We start from the raw sequence: 27,577 nt of genomic DNA on the forward strand, positions 1-27,577 counted from the left end.
GGAGGCTTTGAATATTTCAAAATGATGGATAAATGCACAAGAAAAATCACCCAGATGAAAGCAAAAGTGGAAAGACAGAGACCAAAGTGGTCTGCTGACCCAGCATCTACAGATACAAGTTTCATTTAAAAGGAAATTCAGGTTCTTTTACTGGAACTTTTGAAACAAGGTGTACACAAACATGCCAAGTCCTGCAGCCTTTCCACACCAGCAGCCTTCCTCCAGATGTTACTTGTATGCTTCTGACTTGCTGTCTGGGGTTTCTGGTTTTTTTTCTCTTTTTGAAGTGGTGTCCCATTTCCTGTGCACAAAGACCATTCCCCTGTTTCATTTTGGGGCCAAATTAAAAATGTCCTAATGGTTTCTGCTTGACATCCAGCTCTGCTCTTGATTGGCTCCAGCTCCCCTACTCTTATGGGGCCTTTTGGTCAGAAAGTGGTTTTACAGAGCAGACCAACATCTGCCCTGAAAATGTAGATGTGCAGCCTAATTGTAAATCAATCTGGGCTGCTCCCCTCAGTAAAACAAAATAAATCACGCTGAAAAGTGGGATACAGTGTTGGCTCCCAGGGCCAAGAGCTCTGCAGCTCTTCACATGCCAGGTCAGAGCTCCACATACGTTCTGCAGGCTCTGCCCTACCCCACAAGCAGTGACGGCCACCGTGGTCTTCCCAGAGCATTTCCCAGCCCATCCCTTCCTGAAAAGCTCAGTCAAACCATTCCCGGCTCATTCACCAACCCCGGGAGCATCACCCAGCCCCCACCCTTTTTTCTGACCCTCCCCACAGATGTGCACGCTGCAGTGAATTATCAAAGCGTGGCCCTTTACTCCGGCAGATGAGTGATTTGCAGCGGAAATGGGTTTGGCTCTAGCTCCGATTTGTTCCCGGGAAGTGGGCTTCTGACCCTGCCGACGTCCCTGGGAACGCTGCCAACCTCTTCAAAGGGGCCAGGCCTCGCTTTGTAAGCTCACCTCTGGAATTTGGCTTGCAAACACCTATGAAGGTGCCGGTCACTCAAGGAAGGCGATGGAGGAGAGCAGGGCTCAGAGTCCAAAGGGTGATGCTGCACATGGTACATACCTGAGCAAATACTGCTGCAGAAATAGTGTGAACACTTAGCACAGCCCTGCCCTCGGCTGCAGCCCTGTGTCAACTATCGTCAAGGAATGACAAAATGAAAGGTGTCCGAGAGGAAGGGACTGTAGACTCACACGTGCCTCTTAAATATCACGTCCAGCTGCCACAGCCTTTCCTGACTTCCCTGTAGCGCTGGGCACTGCCCAGGTTATAACTGTGGGGACTTCCCTAGAGGAGGGAATGGGCTAGGGGGGAGAAAATGGGATAAACCCAGTGGTTACAGGGGATAAAAATAAGGGGAAGCAATCTGAGTGCAAAACTGGAGAGGTGGGTTGCCCTCAGGAAAGGACAAAGGAAGGGCTGATGGCGATGGTGCAGAGCTGGGGGATGCAGGGCCTCAAATGAAGCTGGTGGGCTTGGTCAGGCCCTGACTGAGTCTCCTGGGGTGATCAAAGGCTGGACTCAGACCAGATGTCCACGGGAGATGGCAGAAACCCACCTCAGGCTAGGCTCAGACCTCTCTGCCCGAGATAGAGATGACGCCAGGGCAGACCCAACGCTGTGAAGATGCACATATCCAGGTCCCTAGGAACAGAGGGTGGGGAGCATCCTGTACCGCATTAGGGATCTGAGAAGCGGCAGGGAGTGCTGAGGGGCAATATGGGGGCTGTCTCTGATCACAGTGGCCCCATCCTCACCGCGGGGGAGGCCATCCTTGACGGGCAGAGGAAACATGGGTGGGGAGGGGAGCGGGCAGACAGGACTGGGGTCCCCTGATACGGCAGCAGCTGAGTGGAAGCCCTCGGGGAGGCAGCCCGTGGGGGAGGCATCCCCTCCCCAGAGCCGGCCCAGCCGGGGCAGCCTCCAGGACCCTCCCTTTGTCTCGGGGTCCCCCCGGCGCCCCCATCCCCGGCGCCCCGCGGGCCCGGGCGGGAGCGCGGCGCGGGGGCCGGGCGGGAGGCGGGGCGGGAGGGGGCGGCGGGCCGGGCTCCCCGGGGGAGGCACCGGAAGGCGCCCGGCGCTGATTCATTGCAATAAATTGTTCCCATCGCGGCACGGCTCGGTCATCGCCGCCCGAGCAGCAGTCGGAGCAGCAGCCGGAGCCACCGCCGGGGAACGAGGATGAAGATGCAAGCCGAGGTGATCCGCGAGGGCGAGCTGGAGAAGCGGAGCGACAGCTTGTTCCAGCTGTGGAAGAAGAAGCTGGTGGTGCTGACCAAGGACAGCCTCAGCCTCTTCCCCGACGGGCACAAGCGGGCCAAGGGCAAGGAGCTGGGCTTCGGCTCCATCCTCAAGGTGGACTGCGTGGAGCGCACGGGCAAGTACATCTACTTCACCATCGTCACCAAAGACCGCAAGGAGATTGACTTTCGGTGTCCGGACCAGAGCTGCTGGAACGCTTCCATCACCATGGCCCTCATCGACTTCCAGAACAAGCGGGCCATCCAGGACTTCAAGAGCCGCCAGGAGATGGAGCAGGCGGCGGGCACCCAGGAGCGGCGGCTGGCCCGGGCGCCCTGAGGCGCCGCCGCCCGCCCGGCCGGCCCGGCCCCAGGTGAGCCCGCCCGGCCCCTCGGCGCTGCTGCCGCGCCTCTCCGTGGGCTTTTCGCTTCATCTTTGTAAATGCTTCGGGCAGGCGGACGGGTCGGGGCTCCCCTCGGGGCCGGAGGGGCCCGCGGCGCTGCCCCCCGCTCCCCGGAGCCGCGCGGCCCGGCCCGGCCCGGCCCGGCCCGGCCCATCGCAGCGGGGTCTGGCCCCTTTGCCATGCAGAGCGGGGAATTTCTGCTGGGAGCCGGGCTGCTGCAGTGTGCTGAGAGAACGACGTGGGGGTGGCGGGGAATAAGGAATGGCACTTGGCAGTGCTTCCCTCACAGAATCTGCTAAAAGAATATATCTGTGAGAATAAATGCTCAATGCTTACTGTCCCTGTAAAGCACCCCCACACACACTTTTTTTTTTTTTTCTGTGCCTTGCTGTGTTGCTTGTTTAACTAACCCACTTCCTCTTCCTACCTTTAGAGCATACCACTGGATGATAAACCAGATCGAGTGTCTTGGACTGAAATGGGACAGGGTACCTACCAATGAAGGAAAGCAAAGAAGAGAGCTGGAAGCAGCTTGGTTTTCTCCAAGCCCGTTGTGGCTGCTGAGCAAAGAGCCCTGAGCTTTGCCTGAGACGCATAAAGAAAAACCAAAGACTTTCGTACAGGACTTCTAGCAAAGCGTCCACGTGTTTTGAGTGGCACAGCTTTGTGAACTATTATCTTCTATTTATGAGATGCAAGGAAGATTCAACACTGACTGGTGGTGTTAAACACAGTTTAAATTATTTGTAGTATCTATATTTGTATTTATTTTGTTGAATGTCTTTCAGCAGTTACTGGTCTTAATATTGCTTTTGCATTAATGTGTCCATTCCAAATAAATTACTTGAAATGTTCACTTTTTATTACTGTACTCTGGGCTGCAGTAACTTTTGTTAAGGCGTATCTGTGGATACGGCAGTGGTGAAGTGGCTTAAAAAGAGTGGGTAAGGCTTGGTTTTTTTGGTGCCCTGGACTGGGCAGTGGGAGGTGGAGAAAGCCCAGATAACCTGTTTGTGTTTGACCTCGTCTCCTGACCAGGGAGGGAAAATGTGTTGAGGTTCAGTTCTGGTCAGTGGTGGAGATAGAAAAGCCTACCGTAGCTTGCAGAAGTGCTCCTCTAGAAGCTCTTTCCCTTAGACTCGAGTAATGGCAGCTGCAGAAGGCACAGGAGCTCCCTGCTACGGGGAAATGCTGCTCTTTGCGAACGCCCTGTGTCCTCCCCCAGCCCCCATAGCTTAGTGCTGTGCTAAGGCACAAAAGTGGATTCTTGCTTTCGGAATAAGAGCGCCAACGCTCCATGGATTCCTCAGCTTTGTAGCAAAGCAAGCTGAACTCGCTCTCCTCTCTTCCTTCACCTCTGCAGTCTCTAGACAAGAGTTAAATTTCTCCAGGATAACTGAAGAATGGAGGCAGGCTCTTTTCCTATAGCACCTGGACCAACAAGCTTGGAGGAAAAAAACAGCTGATTTTTTTGATAAAAGTGCTGAAGTTTTCTTTTGTGAGACTCAATTCTCACTAAATAACCTGGGCTTCCTCGAGAGCAATGCTGCAGCACACGACTCAACTCCAGCAGTCAGGACTGTGAGCGTAGCACGCAAAGTACTTGCTCCAAACTTGGTCATTTCCAGCAGGTAATTTCCCCCGTCCCAGTATCAGCACAGTTCTTGCAGGAGGCTTTGTACTAGAGGAAGTTGCAAAGTGTGTAATTACATAAGCCTGTAGTAAGAGCAAGAGAGACTCAGAATGGGGGGTGGAAAAACCTGGAAGGAGGGTTGGCCCAGTTTCTGGAAGCGGCGGAGAGGCTCTGGCACTGCAGCCTGGTACGTTGGCAGCTCGTGCACAGGCAGGGTTGCACATGACTGAGCTGTGGATGTAGCAAACCTCTGGCCACAGCATTTGAAATTCTTTGGCCTCAGTGCCCTCTCTAACCTGAGAATGCTGGAGATGCATTTAATGCAGCAAAATAACGCTCAAAAGCAGATGTGTTTTACTCCCCATTTTTTCTTGTTACCGTTTCAGGGCACTGAAATAAAAACCCAAACCAGAGCAAAAGCACTGTCTCCTAATCCCTTCAGTTTCAGTGAATCCAAGCAGGAATGCTGCCTGACAGCAGCTGAGCGTTGGGGGCTGTTGCCTGCCATGACAGCCACTGCTGTGGGGGAGGATGGGAGGAACCCGATAGCTCCAGTGGTCCCCATGGCCACCAGTTGCTCCAGCATGGCTCCATGACCTTTGCAAACTGATCTATCCCTTACTCAAGATGCAAATGTCAACAAAATGGAAGGATTGTTCAAATTGTTTTATTCTAGGTTAACGGAATCAAAAATAAAACTCAAGGATTTATTTATATGGAACAAATAAAGGGGTTACTTTCTTGCAACTGTACTACTGGCTTTTCATCTCTTCCAGTGGGATTTTACTCTTCAAGAGGTAAACAAACAAACCTAAATTGACCATTAGCTGTAAATAGCCAAAGGAGGAGACTCCAAATTGTTTATATAAAACTCCACCAATGGTTGGACCCACTGTTCGGGTCAAGGGCTGCACTGAGGCGCAAATCCCGAGCATGGCACCTAGGAGAGATGTCAGAGACACAGGGTGAGAGCAAGTCCTGGCATGGAAAAGCAGAGAAGAGCACACAAGATCCCCTTTATCCCTTTATGATGCTGCTCCCCTGCAGTAGCAGCAAATCACTTCAGATAATTTCTTGCGTTAATTTGTAGTGGTCCAGTTAGGGACTCCTGCAGGCAAGGGGAACAGTTTCCACCATGAGCCAGCTCAGCTCTTCCCTGAGTGGTCTGGGCAATTGCAGCACTGCCCAAAAGGCAAAGTGCTCACCAGGGTCCAGGGATGCCTTTGGCACCCAGAAGGTGCTGCTGAATATCTCACCTGGCAGGGCTGGTAACTACTGCATGAGATTAGGGATGGAGAGGTAATTTCTAGGGTTATATTTGCACCTTCCTAGCAAATCACGGAGATTCTTCCAATCTCCTAATTACCTGAGTGGGCTCTGCTCCACCCAAGCTACTACTGCCACTTATTCTCCAGTCTGAAGCAGAGAAATAGGTCTCAAGCAGGAATGAGAGGGTTAGGCCTGAGTCTTTAAGAATAAATAAATAAAAATCACAGATTAAGACAGAACGCCCCTGGGATATTCCCCCACCCCCTTTGCAAAAAGAGCGGATATTTCAATTTGGATGGGTATGCGAGCCCTTCACCCAGCTGGGCCGGTTCCCCCTCCAGCAGCCCTCACATTTGCATCCTTAACAGGAACCCAGCGGATGGGGAAGCACCTCCAGTTTGGCAAAGGCGAGGTTTTTTTTCCACGTGCAGACAGATGGCCAGGACATCCCCTGGGACACAAGGCTGTCCCACACCACCCAGTAAGCTCTTTTGTCCTGCAGTCTTTGTTCAGGACAGCTGTCATGTTCAGAGGAGCAGAAAATACCTGGCCAGCCAGCAAATATTAGCCCCCAGCATTGGGAGGAACAGCAAGCTGGCACCGTATTCAATAAACTTGTGCCCAGCTCTGAAATAATGTTTGTAATTATTTTTTCACTATTAGTATTTGGGCTGCTGGCATCAGTTTTCCACAAAGACACACACTGAGGTGGTGTCACCACACACCCGGGAAGGATGAGGAGAATGCTGTCCTGTATGCAAGAAGAAGTGGAGGAAGAGTGTGATATTTAACGTGGGCAGCCAGAGGGAAATGATGCCCAGGTCCCAGAGAGAACAGGCAGCCAGGTGTTCCTGTAATGCCGGGCAGCGACTGCTGGGCTTTTATCAGCGTGCTTAAAATACTTGTGCAATGAGCCCAGGCCAAGGGCGTAACCATGTGGAGAGGGAAATCTCCCGGGAAGCGCTGCCGAGTGCTCCTCCCACACATGGGAACACAAAGGTGATGGGTGGGACCTCGCCTTGACCCTTTGCCAATGGGAACCATCCCACAACCACCAAACTCTCTGGGCAGGTTTTGCAATTATTTTTTCCCCTCTAGGTATTTGAATTAAACTAATTACTACGTGCAATTGCCAAACTGGCTCTTATGATTGAGGAGGCACTTTTTTCCCTTTCCTTTTTTTTTTTTTTTTTTTTAATGGAGCAGAAATCCATCGTCTTATAAAAGGCTGGGCTCTCCCTCTGCACTTCTCCAGCATGTTGCTGAGAAAGATAATTTCTGTTTAATGGGCTTAAATTAGATCCCTCGTGTCAGACACCCTCAGGCTTTGGGACATTGTAAATCTCAGCTCTGCAGCGTGGCCGTAGCTCTGTGGCAAAGCTGCACATGTGATAGATCTCGTTTAAGCCAAGTCCTTAAACTGGGACAAGTCACCTCACCAGCAGAAAATTTCCTGCATTGCTTTGCCAACGCACATGCTCACCTTCTTCGTCACAGCTATCCCACCTTCTGCACCTTCCCTGCTCTTTTTTTTCCCTCTCGAGCTTTTTTCCGTTCCTTTTTCCCATATCTGGCGTGACCTGTGCCGGCTGGGAGCCCATCCTCCCCCCCATCCCAGATCTCCTCCGCTCCCACAGGTTTCAGGGCTGGGTGCTGGCGGCTCTCCAAGGCGGGCGACTCCTTTCCAGCTCACATCCTGTTGCCTCGCAGATGATGGTGCTGGCCCAGATCAGCCACACGCCCATGGGGCAATTGGGTTTAACCACTAGGTCACTGTCGCCAGCGGCCGCCTTTGAACCCACAAAGCTCAAGCAGAGCTGGGGGGTTCCATGCCCCGAGCCCTGCCTGGCTGCAAACTCTCCTCCTCGGGTTCTGATGCACAAATAACATCAGGACACATGGGCCCGTTACGCACGGAGGCTCTGCTGGGCTTCCTGCCTCCCTCCCTCCCTCCCTCAGGAATGGGGGGGATCCGTGCAGGAACAAGAGGTCCATTCTTGGGCAAGGACCGGGGTTGACAAGGAGTGCTTGTGTGAATGCAAGTCCCCCTGGGCTCGGGGCTGCCTTCCCACCAGCTCACGGGTCCAGCTGAGCAGCATGTGCGTGTGGGGCTGAATTTTCTCTTCCTGCCTTTGAAGATGAAGAGAAGGGGAAAAAAAAAAAGATCAAAGGGAAACTAATGAAATAATTTTTGCTACCTTTGCTTCTGCGCAAAGCCTGAGCTTTGAGAGCAAGCAAAGAGCAAGCGCCAAACTCATCAGCCTTGGAAGGAAGTGACCTTGGATCGGATCTAAAGCAGGCTGATGGGTGCAAGGGATGGTGCTGTGCCGCCTCCCACTGCTCCCTTTCTGAGACGCCTATTTAAGATGCAAGGATGGGTGACTCAGGGTGTAGCAAGGGTGGACAGGCTACACTCCTACAATGCTCCGTGCTGAGATGGATACCTGAGCTCAGCCCAGACTCCAGCTCCTTCAGAACGCCTTTTCCTAACCCAAAGAAAAACCTCCGTGGGTTCTACAGGCTGGAAGCTGACCAAAAAATCAGGAACAGACAGCACCAAGGCTCAAAAGTAAGGCTTCCAAAGGCAAATTCTCAATGTGGGATTTCCTTGCATTAGCTAAAAGTTGTTGCAAGTGAATGCTGAGGTTTTCAATACAGTGACAGCAAAGCTTTTTCGTAAAACCAGGTTTCCATGCTCTTAGTAAGGGATTGTAACATGCCACCAAAGCCCTCTCTTTGCAGAGGAAGGAGCAGCCTTTAGGCTGCTGTATGGGTGGAGCAGCCTTTGCGGGGTGCCTCCCACAGCCAGGGACGGGTGGCAGGCATTCTAGTGGCTGCATTTCTCTGCGAGACACCCACACCACCACTGCGGCAGCTGCCGTGGAAAGGCAGCCTGCCGGCTCTGCTGTGTCAGGCATTCCTGCCTTCGCCCCGGCCCCTGCCCGGTACATCCCAAACAAGCACAAGGCCATCGGTACCGCTTCCCCCAAAAATGTTGCAAGGAAAAAGCACAGTTTGAAAGGTGAGGGCCAGGAAGGAGTGGTGGAGACAAGGTTTTCCCCCAGAGCCACAATGCTCCGTCCTCTGTGGTATGCCCAGGTTTGAGCCAGCTGTAACTCTGCATTTGTAGTAGCACTTGGCATGACATCAGCCCAGGAGGGACAGGCAGGAGAAAGCCCTCAGTAGCCCATGGCATGCTCTGATGACCTGCAACCTGCTCCTGAGCATCTGCACAACTCTGCAGACTGCCTCCATCCTGCCCTGCAGTCCTGCCCCGACATGGGGAGACCATCCATCCTGCCTAGGCACAGGCTGGCCTAACAACATATGCAAGCAGGGAGCAGGGTGAGGCAACTAAACCCATTTTCCTCTCTGACCAAAGCTTGCCTCCAGGCTCCAAAAGCTAAGCACTGCTCTGGTTTTCCTCACAAAACCCCTTTGAGAAGAGCCTGGATGAATTCCAGCTGGTTATATGTCCTAAAGCTGCTTGGTGCCCTTCCCCCCTGGCTCTCCCTCACATGAACATTGCTCCAAGTCATGAAGCAGCAAATTTTCTTCCTGGCTGAGCAGAGGGGCTGAGACTCTTCCCAGGGAGGTGAAGACTGGGCATAAATGGTCCTTACAAGGTAGAAATATCCCACTTGAAAATCACAGGCTCCGAGCATTTGTAGGATATGTAGTGGGTCAGCTCTACAAATAAACTACTGAAGTGATTTTCAGAAAAGCTCTTCACCCAGAAGCATCTCAAAAGTGCTTTATAAACTTCACTAATGGGCTGTGCAAACTACAGCTCCCATTCTTGGTAGGGTCTGTTCAGACAGCTCCTAGGGAAGATGAAGGGTGCAGACTGGCATCCCAGAAAGCCACAGCTAAAGCAGAGACGCTCTTGGGGACCTGCTCTGGGAGCAAACCCTGAAAGGGCTTGAGCAAAAGGCATCAAACCGAGTTAAGCCAGCTCCATCCCTGCACAAACTCAGCCAGGCTCTCATGACAATAATGCAGGCATATTTCCTTCATCAACAGAACTAAAGCCCCAGGTATAAAGATGTAAGTGTCTACCACTGCTATCTTATGCAGAGAAATACAGGAATGCTGACTGAAACAAGGCCAAAACAGAGAGAGGAGGTAATTATTGCATCAGATAAAGCATGTTTGCAAAGAGTAATCCAGAATCCCCTCCTGAGATACCCTAAGTTAAAAGGTGTGAACAAGCAGCCCTCTCTGACTGAAGAGCAGTGGGTTTTGGGTTGTTTTTTTTAACGTACCTTGGCTTTCCATGGGAAAGAGTTTGAGAAAGCCTTCCCTTTCTGTGCCTACCACTATGGATGTCAGCAGGCAGCACAGGACTGGGAGCACTGGGTCGTGGGATGCTTGTTCAAGTCCATCCTGTATTAGCCCCATCAGTCCTGTTCATCTGCTCTGCTGTCGCCCATCGTGTGCCCAGCCAGATCTGGGTGTTCACCCAGGGCTCCATAGCTCTGGTGGGAGCTGGGAAGCACCCAGTGGACTCAAAACTGAGAAAATACCAGTCTGGCCTTTTCTGATGAGTCTTACCAGTGTCAGAGGAGGGCACAGCTTTGGTGAGGATGCTGTCGGTGATGGTGGCTAGCATGCTGAAGGCAAACACCAGCGGCACTGCAATGATGCAGTAGTGCCACACAGTCCTCATCAGGGCCTAAGGGACAGGACAGAACAGACCACAGATCATTAAAGAGCACAAATGGTGACTTTGTGGCGAGAAACAACCTGGAAGAAAATCACGAGTCAAACCCATGGCTTAGGGAAATGGAGGGAGCCACAAATGATACGTGGTGGTGTGGCTTTGGCAGTTGTGGGGTCTTTCACAGCCTGCCATTTGTCTGCACTGAATTATTCCAAGCATGCAGAGCAAAAGATACCCTACAATCTGGCAGCACGTTTCCCCAGCACTGCTGTGGGTATTTTTAGCATCTGGGAATTAGTGACGTCCCTGCACCCTTCCCCCTGTCTTCTGTCCAACTCCTGAGGAAATGTTGAACAGCAGATGTATGCGGTGTACTTCAGGAAGCTTCCATTACTTATACAAAACAGCCTAGAGAAGGCTTTTTGGTTCATTATCATAAATAATTAAAACTAAACCGAGCCTGTCAAAATAAATGAGCACGGTGCATTATGTAACATCGTACCTTTGGGATTTCTAATCCTGTTCTGCTGCTTCCCTGCTAATAAATTCACCAAATTCAATAATCTGGAATAGGTCTTCTGGCCATGAGTGCACATTAGTGAACATAATTAGGGAGAGTAATGATTTTGTTATTGCACATATTCTTAGCAGAGACATCCCTCCAGCTGTTTAATGCTGAAACAAAAGTGATGAGGCTCCCTAAGCTGTAGGGCTGGAGCGGCTCCCAGCTCATTCACAAGCCCTGCTGGTCAAATGAATGGATTTCTCTGGGGCATGGAAAGGAAATTCCCCCTTTACTGCAAGTCTCCTGCCCTAACCCATGTCTCAAGGTGTGTTATTGTGGCTGGAAAATATTTCTGTCACTGGTTTAGCTAGAAGTTTCATTCTCTGGAGTTCTCTGTCCTAAGATCTGGTCCCTGCCTCTCGGCTACAGAAGATGGAGGAGCTCAGAGACATTGCTCACTAATGACTTGGAATGTTGAGGTTTATTCCTAGTTCCCCTCTAGAGTCACACACAGCCAGGTTTTTCTCCTCCAAGGGGCTCTTTGCCTGAATTTTGGTTAAGATCTAGGCATTTCTGATTAAGGAACCTGAGAACAAAGACAGAAGAACAGGTATTTGGTACATAAACAAAAGGAAGGAGAGTAATTCCTTGCTAGGGCAAATGTCATTGCAGGACAACATTGCGAAGCTCATAGAAAAAAATCAGTTTTAATCCCTCCTGCTTTGTACATACTCCCTCATGGGCTGGAGCAAGTGAGCAGAAAAGAGCAGAGGCCTATCTGTGTCTCCTGTAAAACAACGGGAAATGCCTCCTCACTTCCCTGGGGCTGAGGGAGAACTGAGCCAGGCAGAGCCCAGTCCTTGCTACTCCTCAGCTGCTGCGTGCTGAGTAGTTTTTTTGAGGGGAGCAGATCTAAAAGCATTTTTTAAGAGAGAGGCAGAATCAGGAGTCTCAGCAGACAGCTCAAAAAACAAATGCCTGGGAAATGCAGGCAGTGAGGCAGCAAGGCAGGATGAAGCACAGCCGTGCCTTCAGACAAAGGGAAAATCTTCCCCATCGCAACTGCCAAGCCCTCCTACAGCCCGGCCCACGCTCTCCCAGCTCACATCTGCAGATCAGACACTGGTTCTTCCCTCCTCTCCTTATCCAGGTGTTATTGCCGAGCTCCCAGAGCACCCCTTCCCTTCTCCAGCTGCCTGTTGCTGGGAACATCCTGCAGCCTCTTCCCAGCTGCAGCGCTGTCTGCTGCTGTTTGTGCCAGCCTTCCAAAAACGCTTCAGCACACCTCCCCTCCCTGTGATATCAGGAGGGGTTCTGGAGCATCTTTGATTAACAGCTAGCCTTTCTTCTCACTTCCATCCTTCAGAGAGGGGAACTGCTGCATTTGGAGGCCACATGCTGCAAGGGCACAGCAGGTGGGACACTCCTCACAGCACAGCAGCTGTGAAGGATTAAAAGCTTCACCCAACAACTTCTGCATTTGGGGCTGCTGCTGTGACAGTGCTCGTCCCCACTGAGACAGAAAGCCACCCCAGAAGCGGATGTTTTCTTGGCTGCCACTAGGACAGAGCGCTTTTTAACAAGGTGTCCCGGGCAAAGAGGACTGCAGCTGCATTTGCCTAGGAATAATTCTCATGGGAAGTCACTGCTGACCCTTGTCCCCAGGCCCGTGCTCTCAGGATGTCCACAGCCCTCCAGACTTGGCATAATTACCAACTCGAAGATGATTTCCCTTCCTGCCTCCTGGTTCTCCTCCCTGTGCAGTCAGTGTGAGCCTTCCTGCACTGCGACATGTGTGCTGCCCCTCCACTGCCATCAAGGCTTTCTCTCCTACCTCAAACTGACTCCAGCCTTCTCTGGAGGTCAGTGAGACCTCAGTGCACAAAAGCCATGAAATTCATATTGCTGCTCTGCCTGATTCCCATGGGACCAGGCTTCAGCACAGGGATTCAGTTCCAGCAGCACCTGACCTACACCTGGATGGGGGTGCTCATCTCTCCAGATGGGCCAGGTCCCCCTTGGTCCCACCTAATTGCTCCCACCTAATTGCTCCCACCCATGACCCAGAAACAGAAGGGTGGCCTTCAAAGCCCTTCCCAGGCCATGCTGAGGAGCATCAAGCTCTACGCAGATGTCCTGTGTTAAGGAGGCATATTGATTTCAGTTAAAAGAGTGTGACACCAATTGGAAGAGACCCTTCCCAAGCATTCTACTCCTGACAGAATCCCTGGGAGCCTCAAAAACCCCAGGGAGAGGGACCACACTCCATCTGCAGAGCCAACCCTTGCTCTGCACCCATCCTCCCTTCGCAGCCTCATCTCAGACACGATTTAGCTCAGATTAGCTAAGGTGTGTAGGTGCCTCATCTCATCCTTGTAGCTGGGAACCACAAACCTCAACACCCTCTAGGACTTGGCCCTGACCTCCCCACGGCTGTGGTATGGTTGTGGGAAAGGCACTCATCCTGCCTGCAGCAGTGGGAGCACCAGTGTCCTGGCAGCAAGGCTCAAGGCCAAATCCTGCAGGGCATGCTGAAAGGCTGGTGCAGCTCAATTGTCCTTTGGTCCCACTGCACTGACTGGGACTGCAAGCACCTCTCCTCCATCCCCATGGCCCCATGGCAGAGCTATCAGTGCCCTGAACGTGGCTTATCTGAGCAAACACAGTTCCCAGTAGAGCTACCTACATCCACTCAGTTTTCCAATTACTATTCAAGATTAGCATCAACCCTCACCCATGCGGACACAACCAGCAACAGCTAACATCACTCATCCCAAAATGGAGGAACAAAATTACTGCCTTGCTACCTCCTTCCCCAAATCTTGGGGGATTAGACAAAAATAAAGCCCCAGAAGGAGAGTGCACAACTTATGCTGTCTCACTGCAACATACATTTTCTCCACTGTAATCTTCATTTACTTTCTGGGTAGTCCAGGAAATGCAGTTGCTGACAAGACCAGGCCAGGATTTCTGTGCAAATCCGGTGACTCAGGAGGAACTTAGCGAGTTTCTGTGCAAGATTAATATATTTTTTAATCCCCATAACTATTACTCACAGGGCTCTTTATCATGGTTTGGCGCAATGCTGACGTTGAGCGTGGCTCTGTTTGCGCAGAGGCCCAGCAGAGCTGGTTTTCCCCACCCTGAAGACCACCCAAGAGAGCCAGAGGTGGCATTTCCAGGGACAGAGCTCACAGCCAGGTCTCACAGAGCTTGTGTCGCTGCTTGTGACATTGTTGAAGGCATTGTGCGTGATTTCCCACCTGCCTTACCATGCCTAGGCCCACGCCGGCAAAGACGAAGACGCTGAGTCTGAGCAGGGTCATCTCTGTGCAGTGACTAGCGAGTTTCCCAACCACCAAACCCTGGACAACCTGGCAAAGAAACACATAAACACCATTAAGCCCAATATAATATAATAATTTAAGCAAACCCAAAAGAGAATTGCTTCTTTCTTCAAGCAAACAGGTTCTTCCATCAGGGTTTCTTTAACAAAAAAGGACCTCACTGCCACAGTAAATGACTGGAAGGTGTGATCCATTATTTCAAGTGCTTTGCCTTCTAGGGAGAGATCCATCCCATCAGCTGGAAGTTTTACTCAGGGTGCATGCCTGAGCTTACCATCACTGCCTACTCAGCAGCAGTGACTGAAACTTTCTAGAAATGCTTGCAGATACAACTTGTGATGTGTTTGTGAAATACAGTTAGTACTACAGTCTTCATTCTTGTCAAGTCCTCCCCAAAGAAAAACTGTACTTTTGTAAGCTGAGGAGGAAAATGTCTGTACCTTCTCTTGCCATTATTTTAAACTGTAAATATACAAATTGTGTGGTTCCTAATTTTTAGGCAGGAAACAAGTATGACGGAGATGCTAATATCCAGTCCCAGCAGGACATGCAGGTGTGAGGGATGAGGAACTGGTTCTACAAATTTTAAACAAAAACTGGGGAGGAGGGAAGGAAGAGCAAAATATTAAAATCCCAGAAATTATTTGACTTTTCCAGCACTTGGCAGAGCAAGGATTCCTCCTTTTATTTATCTGTTTGGCATCTCCCATACTTCAGATGATCCTGGCCCAAGTGGACACGAGAGCAGAGAGGCTGGAAGAGATCATGGTAAAAAAGTCTGACTGACTGCAATACAGGTTAGAGACAGACAGGAAACTGCTGAGGTTTCCCTGCCTTGAAAGTGTTTGTTTGATCCAAATGAGATCTCCTCTGACTTGAAAGAAGAGCTCTAGTTCAAAATTCTTTGTTTAGTGTCTTTGTTTCTATGGCAGTCCATCCTGGAGAAAACTTCAGTGGTCTGCTTGGACCAGGAATGACACCACACTACAGTCAACCTTGTTGTGTTAGTCCTGAGGCAGAAACCCAAAGTCATCTGAAAGGAAATAAGTGCAAAATAAATGAGAAAGTAAGTTATTAAGCAGAAAGGAAATGTTAATCTATAATAACCAGTCAAAAAAACAAACAAAAAAAAGCAGATAGCGATAGAGTGAAAATGAAGCTGACATAAAGAACAATAGCTACAAAATTATTGTATTTCCAACTGCATACAACTGAATGGAAAACCATCAAAATTCAACCCTTCACTTTTCACTTCAAAATTCACCGCCTCAGAGGATTTTTGACACGAGGGCACATCACACCAAGAAGACATTCTGGCTCCTGCCTCCTTTTTGTCATTGTCCCTGCCTTTGGCCAGGGCTTGAGAGCTTGGCTCACGTGTGCCCAGCTGCTGTGTGACACTGGTCCTGCGTGTCCTTCCCAGGTCACGGCACCTGTCAAGCGGCCTCCAGGACCCTGGTGGACCTGCTGTGGCACGAGGCTTGGACAATGCCGAGGGTGACCTGAGTCATCCTGACCGAAAGCCCTGCCATGAGAGGAGGCTGATACCAGCCCCAGCAGCTCCTACTCCGGGGGTGGGTGGGGAAGCCACTGCGTGACGCTCCATTAAGCTGAGTGCTCCAAAAAGGGAGAATCGTCATTAACTTTTTGCAACTTCCCAGTCCCTCCTACAGCTGGGGCTATGCTGAGTCACATGGGAAGGGGGCTGAGCCTTGTCACAGGGCATGGATTGACTCAAGGGTGGCATCATCCGAACCCCAGTTAGGCTCTGCTGAGCCATTGGAGGAAAGGAAATATTTCCCAATTTGCCCAGACTTGAATGGCACATTTTATTGGGATACACCGTGCAGGCACAGCCCAGTCCCTGCCCTTCCTTGAGTCATTAGGGTATATCATCAGCAACGTCCCTGGTCTGATGGCCATGGGAGTGGCCTTCCCAAAAACGTTGCCATCACTGCACACGAGCCCCTGCGTGAAGGCAAGTGCAGCAGAGATGGGCTCTGAGCAGGCAGGACCTGGAGATGTGCAGAACAAGTTGTCCTCAGAGTCAGCAGGGCAGAGGGATGGTCCTCGAGTCAATGCTGGCATTCCCCATGGGCTTTCCCACCACTTGGGCTGTGGCAAAAAAAGTGCAAGGTAAAACATCACTGCTGAATCAGCTTGGCAAGTGGACTATTTCCAAGGGCAAGAATGAGCCCAAGTCACCTGCTTTCCCCTTGGGGCTGGGCAGCAATCCTTAGGTTGTACAGATGGAAGTCCCCCCATGGGCTACCTGGGCTGCCTGCCCAGCACAGGCACTGCTGATCCAGCCATTAGTCCCAGGTAGACAGGGCCCATCATCCTGCTTTTGGGCACAGAGCCTTGATTTAGGCACTAGATAATACTTCCAGTCACCAGTAACTCTGACCTCACTTTCCAGTTTGAATTTTGGCCTGAAAACCCATTGCTTCCAGTCTGCAATTTTCCCTGAGTGCAGAGCCACTGGGGCTGGCATGAGCAGCACATCTGGGAAGGTGAAAGGTGGTTCGTGTGCACTCTTCCATATAAGATTTTGGACACGTGCTGCTGGTTTACCAGGAGGTAGGGGGGTCATCCCAGGTGACTTGGCCCTCATCACTCCTGTGGACAAGCTCTGGTAGCTGATAAATGGAATTTATCCTTATTTTTATTCGTACTGGTGTGCTCTGGGATTTTTCCTTGCACATAAACTCCCCTTGAGACTGACTGTGATGGGCCTTACCCTCCTGCATTTCATTTTGCCTGGATGGCGCTTGCCTTTGTAACCTGACCTCCTTTGAAGTCGGGGAAGAGCCAGTGTACCTGGCTGGAATGCCTTCTGCCATCAATAAACAAAAGAGAGAGGAAATTGTTTGCAAGTGAAATAACAGGCACTGCCTGTGGCTGTGTACATATGTCGCAGGAAAAGCCAACTCATCTTTTTTTCCTCCCCCTTCTCCTTCTTTAAAGGCAAATAAGTCTCCCAATAAATGCATAAGAACAACCAAATCTCTGTTCATCATTTTCTGGATTCACCAAGCTGGGGATTTGTTAGCCCAGCAAATCACATGGAAAAATACTCTCTTGCCTTTATCACTGCATTTGGTCTCTGGGAAAACAGCTGCTCCCATTTGCTCAGAAAGGCCAATTACCCATTTGACTGTTAACCTCTAACAAATTTCAGGAACCCCTTGCAGGATGGAAAGGGTTGTTTGTATTTGAAAGTCCAAGGTGCCAGTTTTTGGAAGACTTCTGAAGTGCCTTGCTGCAGGGAGCTGCTGCTGAGCTGACTGGCACCTGCAAGAAGCTGACCTCCCCTGTGGAGGTATGAGGAGTTATGGAGATGCTCAGCTGGTCCTCTGCGCTCAGAGGACACGGGACTGTTGGCAAAGATTCTTCCATCAGCACTGACTGAAAGCTTGACAGAGCCCAGCAACAAAATACGTTCCCTTTCACCCGACAGCTTGGAAATGAAAAGCTGTGAGAAGCTCAGGAAGGCAGACACAGCAGGCCAGATAAGCTGGTACAGCCTCGCAGAGAAGGTGCAGGGCCCCATCCCTAGCACAGATAGCATGATTCACATCAGAAGCAGCCTCCCACGCCCTGGACCCGTATCTCGCCTTTGAAATTGTGCCGGCTGGCAGTTCCCAGGCGAGCGCCGGCTGGGGAGGGACCTGCTGGGGCAGACCACGGGGGTCAGCACAAACCACGGGGCTTTTCTGCACAGGCTGAACATGTTGCAAAGCCCATGCTGGGGGAAAGGGAGCTGCTTTACCGACACAGCAGTGCCTGGAATACCTGGAGTAGTTCAGGTCGTGTGGAGGAGCAGGAGGGCGGTGGGACTGGAAGGAGGGCTGATGGTGAGGACCAAACTGCTGAAGGCAGCACTTTGCCAAACAGGGGGAAGAGGATGGTGTGTTTTGCCAACTCCAGCCTAATCGCTTTCTTTCCCCCTCCAACCCACCCCCCTCCACAGATATAAATCCTTCAAAGCAAGGAAACTGGAGAACTTTCTGTTTGTTGTTGCAAGGCCCTTTCACAAAGTGGGTTTTCCCCCTAGGCATACCTGGCTGTAATTAAATCCCCGGCTCTTTAATCATCTCTTTTGCTGTGCAGGGGAAAAAAGAAAAGCGAGAGGGACAGACTGGTGATAAGATGATACGCAATGTAAATCTCTCCTCCAGGAATCTCTCTCATCTTTTCAGGATCACTCCGTACTGACTTGTCCCTCCAGAAGCTGCACAGCTAGAGGTGGAGTTTGTATAACAATACAAATTTAAATGCAGTAAATAGAACTGATGTCTTATGATTTCTTGATCCTCAGGGTTATAAATATCTACCCCTTTGTCCCACCCAGAGTTTTGTTTGGTGCATTTTGCTCTGGGTTTTTTTGGGTTTTTTTTGAGAAAAGTCCTTAAAGGAAAGTTTCCCCCACCCCCTGCTGTGGTTTGAAATCTAAGCATCAGATGTGACTTGAGATAGGAACCAGGGTCTCCAGGTATTTCACTTGCCTAATCCTCCAACAGCATCTTCCAAGCCACATACTACACCTGGAAGGTCTCCATGCTATCACATTTGCAAACTTAAAAAAAAAAAAGAAAAAAAAAAGAAAAAAATAAAAAAGAGTCTAGGCTCATTTCTGCCCATTACTCAAAATTAAATGATTTTAAACCATTATGAAATTAATTATTCTCTGGAGGGAGACTGAATGGCATTTCACACTACCAGGCATTCACCATGAGGGAAATATCCTGCACATGGCTTCTCAGACGAGAGGGCTCTGGAAGCCCAGCCCTGGAGGACAGAGGGATTGCGTCCCTGATGGGCTCTCGTAACTCTTGCCTGGAGACCTACCAGTGATCAGATAAAGATGCTTCAAGCACATCATGAGCAAAGGAATCTCGGCAGTGCAGGCTGCCTGGTGCAGAGCCCTCCTGCTGTCTGCCTTCCTCTCCTCATTTTGTTATCTCCCACACGACTTCTCTTCACCTGGCACAGTCCCAGCTCATCAGGCAGCCCCACATTTTCAGTGTGCTTCAAAAATAACTGCGGAGACCTGGATTGCTTGAATTACCCCCATGTGCTATTTTCATCTCCCCATCAGTCCCTTCCAGCCATATTCCATTTTCTAAGCCACAACTCTGTTTCCTCATCAGACAGTTCTTGGTCTCAATACTATCTCACTGCCTTCCCACACCCCCTTTTCTGACCTTGCCTGGCTGTGTCCTGACCCAGACACGGGCCCCCTTCCCACCCTCACTGCACTTCAACCTGCCCCACACTTTCCCGTATCCCCTGCTGTTAGATGATGCTCACCACAGGATGAGGCGAGGCTGAGGAGCTCTCGATGGGATCCCTCAGGTGATGCCTGAATTAGTGGTGTGTCTAAACTAGCCTCCTCCATCTGCAAAGAGGGAAAACACCTCACCTCCTGCAGGGACTGTGTTTCTGTGCTGATTCCCCATGCAAGGGAATCATGTTTGAGAGAGCAATGACAAAGAACTTGAGTTGCCTACTTAAAGTTAGGTGGACTGGCTCAAAGCCTCTCGCAATCTCCTCTCTAGGTACTCTGCAGCTGGCTTGAATGAGAGGAATGAGGAGAAACAGATTCTTACAGTGCATTGGCCACTTCTCACCACAGCAGGTCAAATAAGGTTGGGAAGCTGAAAAACTAGATTAAGCAATTGGAGCATAATATCCTTGGGGTGGGAGAGGAAGGCAGGAAGACACCATCACTATTTGAGTCATCCTGGGTTGCTGATCAGGCTGGGAAAGCGAGCTGCAACATTGCCTTCTTTAAGAGGAATATGTGAGTTTCGAGAATATTTAATTTAAAAAATAGAAACTACAATAACACAAAGAAATAATTTCCCCCTTAATTTCTTTGATGTCCCCTTCCGGCTGTAAAAGTCCTTAAACACTATATCTTTTTCAAGTCCAGGAAGAGATGCAAACATGGGGGACAGGTTTCCTCTAACAGGAAGGCTCAGGGCAAGTCAAAGAGGATGGAAAAATCCTCACAATGATTTACAGAAGGGCAAACTAAGGAATAAAAAAAATCAAAGCTGAGTATCTGGTTGATGAAATTCACTGGAAATTACATTATATTCCTTATGAGCAGAGAACATTATTATATATTCCTTATGAACATTTACTCAGTGAAGTGGCGAAGCCAGTCAGCAGATATTAATCATCATTCACCTATCCAGATTGGTGTAATTCACTTGCACCTTAATCTGCATTTGTATCTCAGCAGTATCAATTCACTGTAGAGCAGAAACAAATGCACCTGAAATCCCAGGTTAGGCAACACAAGCAGCTCTGGGGCTCAGCAGGACAGAGCCAGCACACTCCTATTCCCTGTCTGCTAGAGCAACCCAAACAGAAAGCAGCCATAAAACATTAACCCAGACATCATCTGCAAGAGATATCTTTGGGTAGTTCTAGACAAATACCTGAAAGGAATTCTAATGTTTTAAAATAATTTAAAAGACAGAGAGTGAGAGTTTAATTTGGTCCAGTTGAGGATCTTGTCCTGCATAAACCAGAGTAGAGTTTGGAACTGCCACTGATAAAGTAGGAAGAGGAAGTGACAAAGTAAAAAGCAGTGCTTTGCAAGCTTTCAGGCGAGATGGCTTTGCTCTCACCAAGAATCAGGTGTCCTGGGATTTTTAAAAACATAGAGTGTTTTCTCCTCTTTCCATTTTGGTGTTCTGACAGCAAACCTCAATGCACCAACATGAAGAAAAGTTTCTACCCTATGACCACTTCACTCCTGTATTGCTGATGTCCAGAGCCATGCACTGTAGAATAGGCATAGCAATATGGATAGAAACTGCATGGATGTATAAAACTGCCTGGCTGATAAAAGCCAGTTTCTGTGTCAAGTGTCCCAAGGCAAAGACTCCCCAGCAAAGCAGATGCTGCACCTGAGCCTACAGGGTTGGACTGTGGCCTCTGTGGGATGGAACTCGTCTGACTCTGGGAAGGGTCAGGCCCCTGGTTAGCACTGGCATCTGATCATCCATGAGGAAGCAGAGTGGGTGCTGTAATTCCTGTATCTTCCAGGGCTGTGTCTCCATGTGGGGTGTCCCAGCACTGCAGAGGAGGTAACCTTATCTACAGCAGTTTCAACCAAACTAACCTGGGGAACAATGGCAGTGGAGGCAGGTAGATATTCCAGACATAACAGCAGTGTCCTCAAGACAGATATCCTGGACCTAAGCAGCGTCCAGGCTCCATCTAGCAACACAAAGCTACTCCTTACAAGAGCTATTGCTGCCCACATAACCCAACTCTAAACGAGCACGCCACACAGCCGTGCTGCAACTCCAGATTTTATTTCTGCCTATGTAACAGGGCTTTAACTGGTATATCTTCAGTTAAAAGCCCAGCCCTGGGGAGTCCTTCAGCATTCCAATGGGGAGGAAGATATGGGACAGTGACTTGGCCCCTCTAAAACCTGAGTGATTCCTGCAGATCCTGGTCTAGGAGGCAGCATGCAAGGCGTAGGGAAAGCCTGTGAAGGCAGTGGAGTTTGGGTCAGAAGCTTTCTGTGGAAAGCAGCTGCTGATCACCTCACTTTTAACACTGTTTCTGTACTGTGGACTGACAAACCAGTCTTCTTTCCAAAGAGGCTGAATGGGACTGCATATAGCTGGCTGGAGATGCTCACAGGTCCAAGAGACGACTAGTCCAAAGCCACCCTCACAGGAGGGATGTGGCAAAGGCACCATCTCCTCAGCTCCAGCCGGTTTACTCTGCAGAATCCAGCTGCTGATGTACAGCCATGCCTATCAGCTGCTCTACCAAGATGCCTAGATTTGGTGAGACCAGGCCAGAGCCCAAGGGACTGGCAGCACCATGCCAAATCATAGCACAAAGGAAACAACTTAAAGTTGCCATTCCCCAAATGAGAAGTTGCTCCGGATCCCACAGGATCCCTGTGGCAATGCCCAGGAAACTAAGAGGATTTAATAACAAGACCACTCTCCTTCAGGATATTGCTTAACTTGCATTCGTACCTTGGGGCTTGCTTATAACCACCTGCTGCTCTTTCTGCAAAATCATTAAGACTCTTCCTCCAAAAGGAACACTCTGCTGTAACACAGCACTGCACATTTTTCACCCTGTTACAGCGTAATTCAGCAGACTTTTCCCTTTTACCCATTTTGGTAGTCTCTTAACCCTGTTTCTTCACCCACCTTTCTGTGCTTTGTTTTGTTTTTTGGGTTTTTTTTTTCTTTTTGGGAATCACAAGCTTGCTGTGCTTGTTTCCATGCAGCAGAAACAAGTTCTCCTACACTGAAGGGATCTTCAGTAAAAACACCAGTAAGATTGTCTGCTTTCCTGAGTGTACAGGGTGCTACTATATAAATGTAAATCAACAAACCTGCACCAGGAAAAACGTCAGCCAAAGCACTTTAGCTTCAATGTAAGTTTTGTTACAAAACCCAGGACACATCAGTCCAAGGAAACTTTAGCTCTGCAGCTTAAAAATCCACAAAGAGGGAAAAGGGAAAGAAAGTTTCCAGGACATTCCTCTCTCCAATTCCTTCCCATTCCAAGGAGCAGAATAAATTTGGAGTCACTTCTCTTTTTGAAGCTAAATGCTGTATGGCAGAGCTAGGATTTGCCTGTCAGAAATGCACCTGGATTTGGAAGAGCATGTGTCCAGAGGTAGTGAATTAGGTAGCAGTGTGGCAAGCTAATCTAAGAGGGGGACTTGCACTTCACTTACCATTTGAAGGACACCAAAATATGACATCAGATATCCAGATTCCACTGCTTCCAAGCCAAAGAAATCCATAGAGATGATGGAAAACATAATCATGAACAAACCTGGAGGCAGGGTTAATGCAAAGAATACATCAATACACTTGCACTGCATGTAATAGCCCAAACCCTGCTCCCAGTCACCACCAGTCCAAGTCAGTAGCTCTCCCTGGGTTTGCCAGCACTGGGTATAAACATAAGCAGAATCCTATTCAAACTCATTGTAGTAATTTAATCTTTAAATGTTAACTTTTTTATCCCACTTACTTTCATCTTTAAATAATGTGAATATGTAGGCTGTAGTTTCAGCTGTTAATTATAAACTGGTAAATATTTGTATCACTGAAGCCAGCAAGAAAACATTTGTTCAGACAAGACTGTAACCATAAAAATAATCTGATTGGATTCCTCACCCCTTTTGCCTGACTTCAGATATTCACTGTGGGGAACAGCCCAGTGACATCAGCCAAAATGCAGTGCTTTCTCTGCACACCTCAGCAACCATGTCTGGGGCACGTGAAAATTCTCTTGTGTGGACTGATAGTGATATCAACACAAGCAGTCAGGAAAGTATGGACAGAAAGATCACAGACCAGGTCTGCTTTTCAATTGAGGCAATTTCTGGAAAGTGTAACAGAGAATGTCCACTCAATCTCAAATGAAAATACAATTCCGTGCCTTTCCCCCACTGCCAAACATACGCACATACAGGCATGCTTGCACATGCTCCCATCCTACAGAGAGAGCTGTCAAATTAAGAATATTATGTCAAAACACTGCACTTAAGTGTGGTGTGGGGTAAGAGCCTGCTGCTTCCCCTAGTGTCTTGTGTACCTGAGATGGACCAAGACAGCAGGAAATTTGGGCTCTGTGTGTGTGAAGAACCCCACAATGCACCTGTCAGAGATTACTGATCCTTCTGGGAGGGAAGAGACCAGATGACTTTTAGCAGTCCTGCCTTTCCTTGTAAGATCCTCTGAGTTATAAGGACTGGGTAAAAAGGAAGTCATGTTCCTCTCCTCCCTAAAAAAAAGCCAGAATCCAGGAGGCAGTATGTGAGGACTGAGAAGACAGCAGGTGGCCTGGCAAAGTGACACGGCATGGGGAGGATTTGCCAGCTTTTCCTGGAAGGATGAAGAGAGTGATTCCAGATTGCTGGTTAAAATGCTGTGGAGGAGTTGCTTCTTAATGAACAACTCCACTGCACCCAGCAGCCCAACCCCAGCTCTACCAGTGCAGCACCTGCAGCAACAAGGACCTCCCTCCAGGCAGCCCAAGCCTTTGCCTGGAGGGAGCACTGCCCTCCCGTCCCAGGACCTGCCACAAAGCCTTCCTGAACCCCACCGGAGACACGTTCTCCCCATTGACAGGAGTAGCTGCACCCCAGCCGGCTCCAAGAGGTTGGGAGAGAGAGATGGGGGCAGGAAGGGAACCCTGTTCTTCTGCTCTCCAGCTATGTGGAGAAGGTGCCTGGGAGCTGGGGCTCATGAAGATCCATGGTTTTACCACACCCCTCCACAGAGCGCACCCCGTTGTTATCCAGTTACTTTGAAATTGCTCTCAGCTCAAGCCAGCTTAAGGTAACATGCAAATACCAGTATTTACTCACAACACCCAAATCAGGCAACAGGGTTGCACATGTTTATAAAAGGCACACGTGATGAAATGAAAGAAAAACCACACTTGGTTTCACTTGTAGGAAGATGAGATTGAAGCAGGCGCTCGCCCTTCATCCTGCACCCGCTGCAGGTACCACCTAGGAGGGGCTCAGCCTTCCTACATACCTGATGCTTCTTCCTGGTACTGCACTCCAGCTTCTACAGCTCCTCTCCCCTTTGAAGTCCCTCATCAAGTTAAGACAGATTTGGATCTTTCTCCTCCAAACAAGCTGCTTTCTTTCGGAGCAGGGGAATAGGCTGTGCTCTTTAATTAGAGTTAGACATTTCCCGGCTCCCCTGGAGATGCAAAGGTCTTGTTTTCAGATGGGTGTCACCTCCTGTGCCTGCCTGGTCCCCTTAAAGATCCCTGGAGGAGGGAGACCCCCTTGCCCCTCTGCTCTCAGCAACTAGAGCAGTCTCTCCCACTGGTAACGCATTTATTGATGAAACCCACAAGGTGAGCCTCAGACTGAACTAAAAAATGATGCTATGCTCATTGGGACAAGCATTTCTTACAAAGATTTCAGCAGGTTCCCAGCTGGGTAGACTGCAGTCAGCTGAGCGCAGCCACATAAATAATGATAAACCTCAGTTGATGCTGACAGGCTCAATGTGAAAAAAAAAAAAAGAGGAAAATGGCATAAAATATCCTCAGAAACCTTGCCTTTTTTGAGGATGTCTAAGAAGAAGGTGAACTCCTTAGTAAACCTGGCATCAGTGGGATGAGTAACAAGGGTTATGCAGCAGAAAGCAGGGAACTGATTAGTGAGATGCAGTAATGATGACAAAAAAGCACCTATATGTATATATATATATATATGTATATGTATATAGTGACATGTCTAAAAGCAGCCTGTGGTTTTGGAGGGCCAGCTTAGCAATCCTTACTGCAAGATGGTGTAAGAAGGCAAGCACAGGCTCTGGGAGCCCCTCCTACACTGGACTGGAAATGTGATGGGATGCAGAGCCCTAAGGCTCACTGCAAAACTGTTCCACACGTAAAAGAAAATCCTTTAAAAAACAGGATGCAGGTGCTAAAGCAATCATGCTGAAACCAGATTTTCCAAAGGGATTAAGCAGCCAAAGATTCATACAAGCAGCTATTTATCAGTATTTTCAAGGCCCTGGTGATTTCTTGTCAATGAGAGTTATGTTTGATATTTTTATCCTCTTGTTTTTCTTTCTGTCTCTTATCTACCACAATGCGGTGAGGCTCTCTTTTCTCAGGTCAGCTGAGAAGGTAACTGGGCTGTGCTGGAGCTGTCTGCTGCCTGTCCAATCCCCGGCAGCTCCTTTCCTGCAAGAGGCACAGAGCCCACATCTCTGCTTTTATGCAACGCAGGGAGGAGGTTCCCAGCCCTGCAGCCCTCCCGGGGAGGTTCTTTCTGTCTCAAACAAGCTAATTTTAGACAACAATGAGGTCCTTAAGGAACAAAAGGTTTTCTTTGCTGTATATCACAAACTTGTTTACAAAGTAAATAGAGAACGGTCTGTAATTTGGGCAATCTAATTAATTATACAGTTGCAGCCCGGAGATGAAAGGTAAATGAGCTCATGAGGAGCTCAGCCTCCAGCTGTGAGCTGCAGAGGATTAGCGATGGCCAGATCTCCTTTCAGCTGCTATCAGTTTGGTCAGTGAGCTGAAGTGAGGAGAGACCTGCAAAGAGAAGTCACCAGGATTTTAATCACTTCTCACTGTAGTGCGAGTGCTACAGCTGGAATCCCTCAAATGAACCTTCTCCTCCCCTTACAGAAACACTCACAGGTATCCAGTGACAGACTACTAGGCTGTCTTAAATCCCAGCTTCACTGTCTCTGTCTTCTTTGCCTAGAAATTGCCTTGCAGTTTCGGACAGGAGATGTTTATTTTGGTTCAGTGAGCATTTCTGCTTTACAAAGGGAAAGAAGAATGGATTCTGTAACAGACAGGAATTTGCATTTTGGCAGGAGTGTCTAAAGCAAAGTGCATTTTGCCTGGCCTTTGGAAAAAAAGAGAGCACACAGGAAATTACTGGGGAAAGCTCACATGAATGCAGTCTCAGGCATTTTTAACAGAGAAATTATGCTACTTTAAGATGAGAAATGAGTCAGAATCAGCTAAGAAAACCCTCTTAAAACATCTGTCTCATTCTGTGAAGTACTGTCATTTTGTACACTTTTTAGAGTACAGTTTCAGAAGTTTTTTGTCTTAAACACTGTTAGGTTAAGCCAGCAGTGTTTTGAGACTGTATCCTGTCTCCAGTGGCAGGGGTAGGATGAGCTGGCATTACTGATCTCAGCCACTGCCAGCTACACATAATAATCAGAAATCCTTGACTTCTCTGCATGTTATTGTACAACTCCAGCTGGACTTGTTCCCCCAGAGATATAGCAAGGAATAACAGGTGAGCCTGACCAAGCCCAGGAATGCCACCCCCTTCCGATTCAGCCACACTCCACAGCTAAATTTACCTTCATTTGTAAACTGAATTTACAGTTTACAAATTAGAATTAATTTTGTAAATCATATTTCACGTTCTTTAAACTTCAAGAGTTTCTCCAGACAAAAATGAATTGGAAAAAGATGCAAAGTCTAAAATCTAGGGTGCCTTAAGTCCCCTCTTAGGATCCCTGTTGGGAAGTGCCTTAGCTTACCTTCAGATGCATGATACACACATAATAATGTGCACAAAACTCACTTCTTGAAATCACCATCAAGAGAAGCTGCACTTTTTGGGCTGACAGGGAAAAGAGCTGTGAAGGCTTTGTGTGTGGAAGAGCAGAGAACATCACCCTGTCCTTACACATCACTGATGAGGATGACATGCAGCTTGTCTCTAGTCAAGTGTGTGGGGAAAGAAGTTAGAGGGTAGGCAAAGCTGAAGATTATTAAATTGTGGCCAGGGATACATAGGCAAACAGGGACATATGAACCATGCTAGGACAGCAACTGAGGAAGCTTCAGAAGAAGCAGGGAAACATGGGTTTGGGAAAGGTTTGAGGTATCAGCGAGTTCCTACCACGAGTCAAAAAAACCCCAGCAGAATTATAAGGAAGATAAGAACAAGCACTCCCATCAATGTGCAA

General features: G+C 49.0%; 2 protein-coding genes across 4 annotated transcripts in view; one reads left to right on the forward strand and one right to left on the reverse strand.

Moving 5' to 3' along the window:
• The first annotated feature begins 2,132 nt into the window (after nt 1–2,132).
• PHLDA2 (pleckstrin homology like domain family A member 2) lies at nt 2,133–3,518 on the forward strand. Its single transcript, XM_005522328.3, has 2 exons — nt 2,133–2,634; nt 3,098–3,518. The coding sequence occupies exon 1, from the start codon at nt 2,202–2,204 to the stop codon at nt 2,598–2,600; it is 399 nt and encodes a 132-aa protein (XP_005522385.1). The 5' UTR covers nt 2,133–2,201; the 3' UTR covers nt 2,601–2,634; nt 3,098–3,518.
• A 1,430-nt stretch (nt 3,519–4,948) lies between these two features.
• SLC67A1 (solute carrier family 67 member 1) overlaps nt 4,949–27,577 on the reverse strand; it is a 59,205-nt gene continuing 36,576 nt past the window's right edge. For all 3 annotated transcript variants that reach the window (XM_005522329.3, XM_014251911.2, XM_088057656.1), the window contains exons 8-11: nt 22,819–22,919; nt 14,007–14,108; nt 10,121–10,241; nt 4,949–5,237 (exon numbers count right to left, since the gene is read on the reverse strand). In XM_005522329.3, the coding sequence (XP_005522386.2) occupies nt 5,050–5,237; nt 10,121–10,241; nt 14,007–14,108; nt 22,819–22,919 (512 nt within the window). In that variant the 3' untranslated portion in view covers nt 4,949–5,049. The remainder of the gene's footprint in view (nt 5,238–10,120; nt 10,242–14,006; nt 14,109–22,818; nt 22,920–27,577) is intronic.

This window comes from Pseudopodoces humilis, chromosome 7 (assembly GCF_049639895.1).
Source record: "Pseudopodoces humilis isolate 2021_Gansu_Grassland_sample_001 chromosome 7, ASM4963989v1, whole genome shotgun sequence".
Classification (NCBI taxonomy): domain Eukaryota; kingdom Metazoa; phylum Chordata; class Aves; order Passeriformes; family Paridae; genus Pseudopodoces; species Pseudopodoces humilis.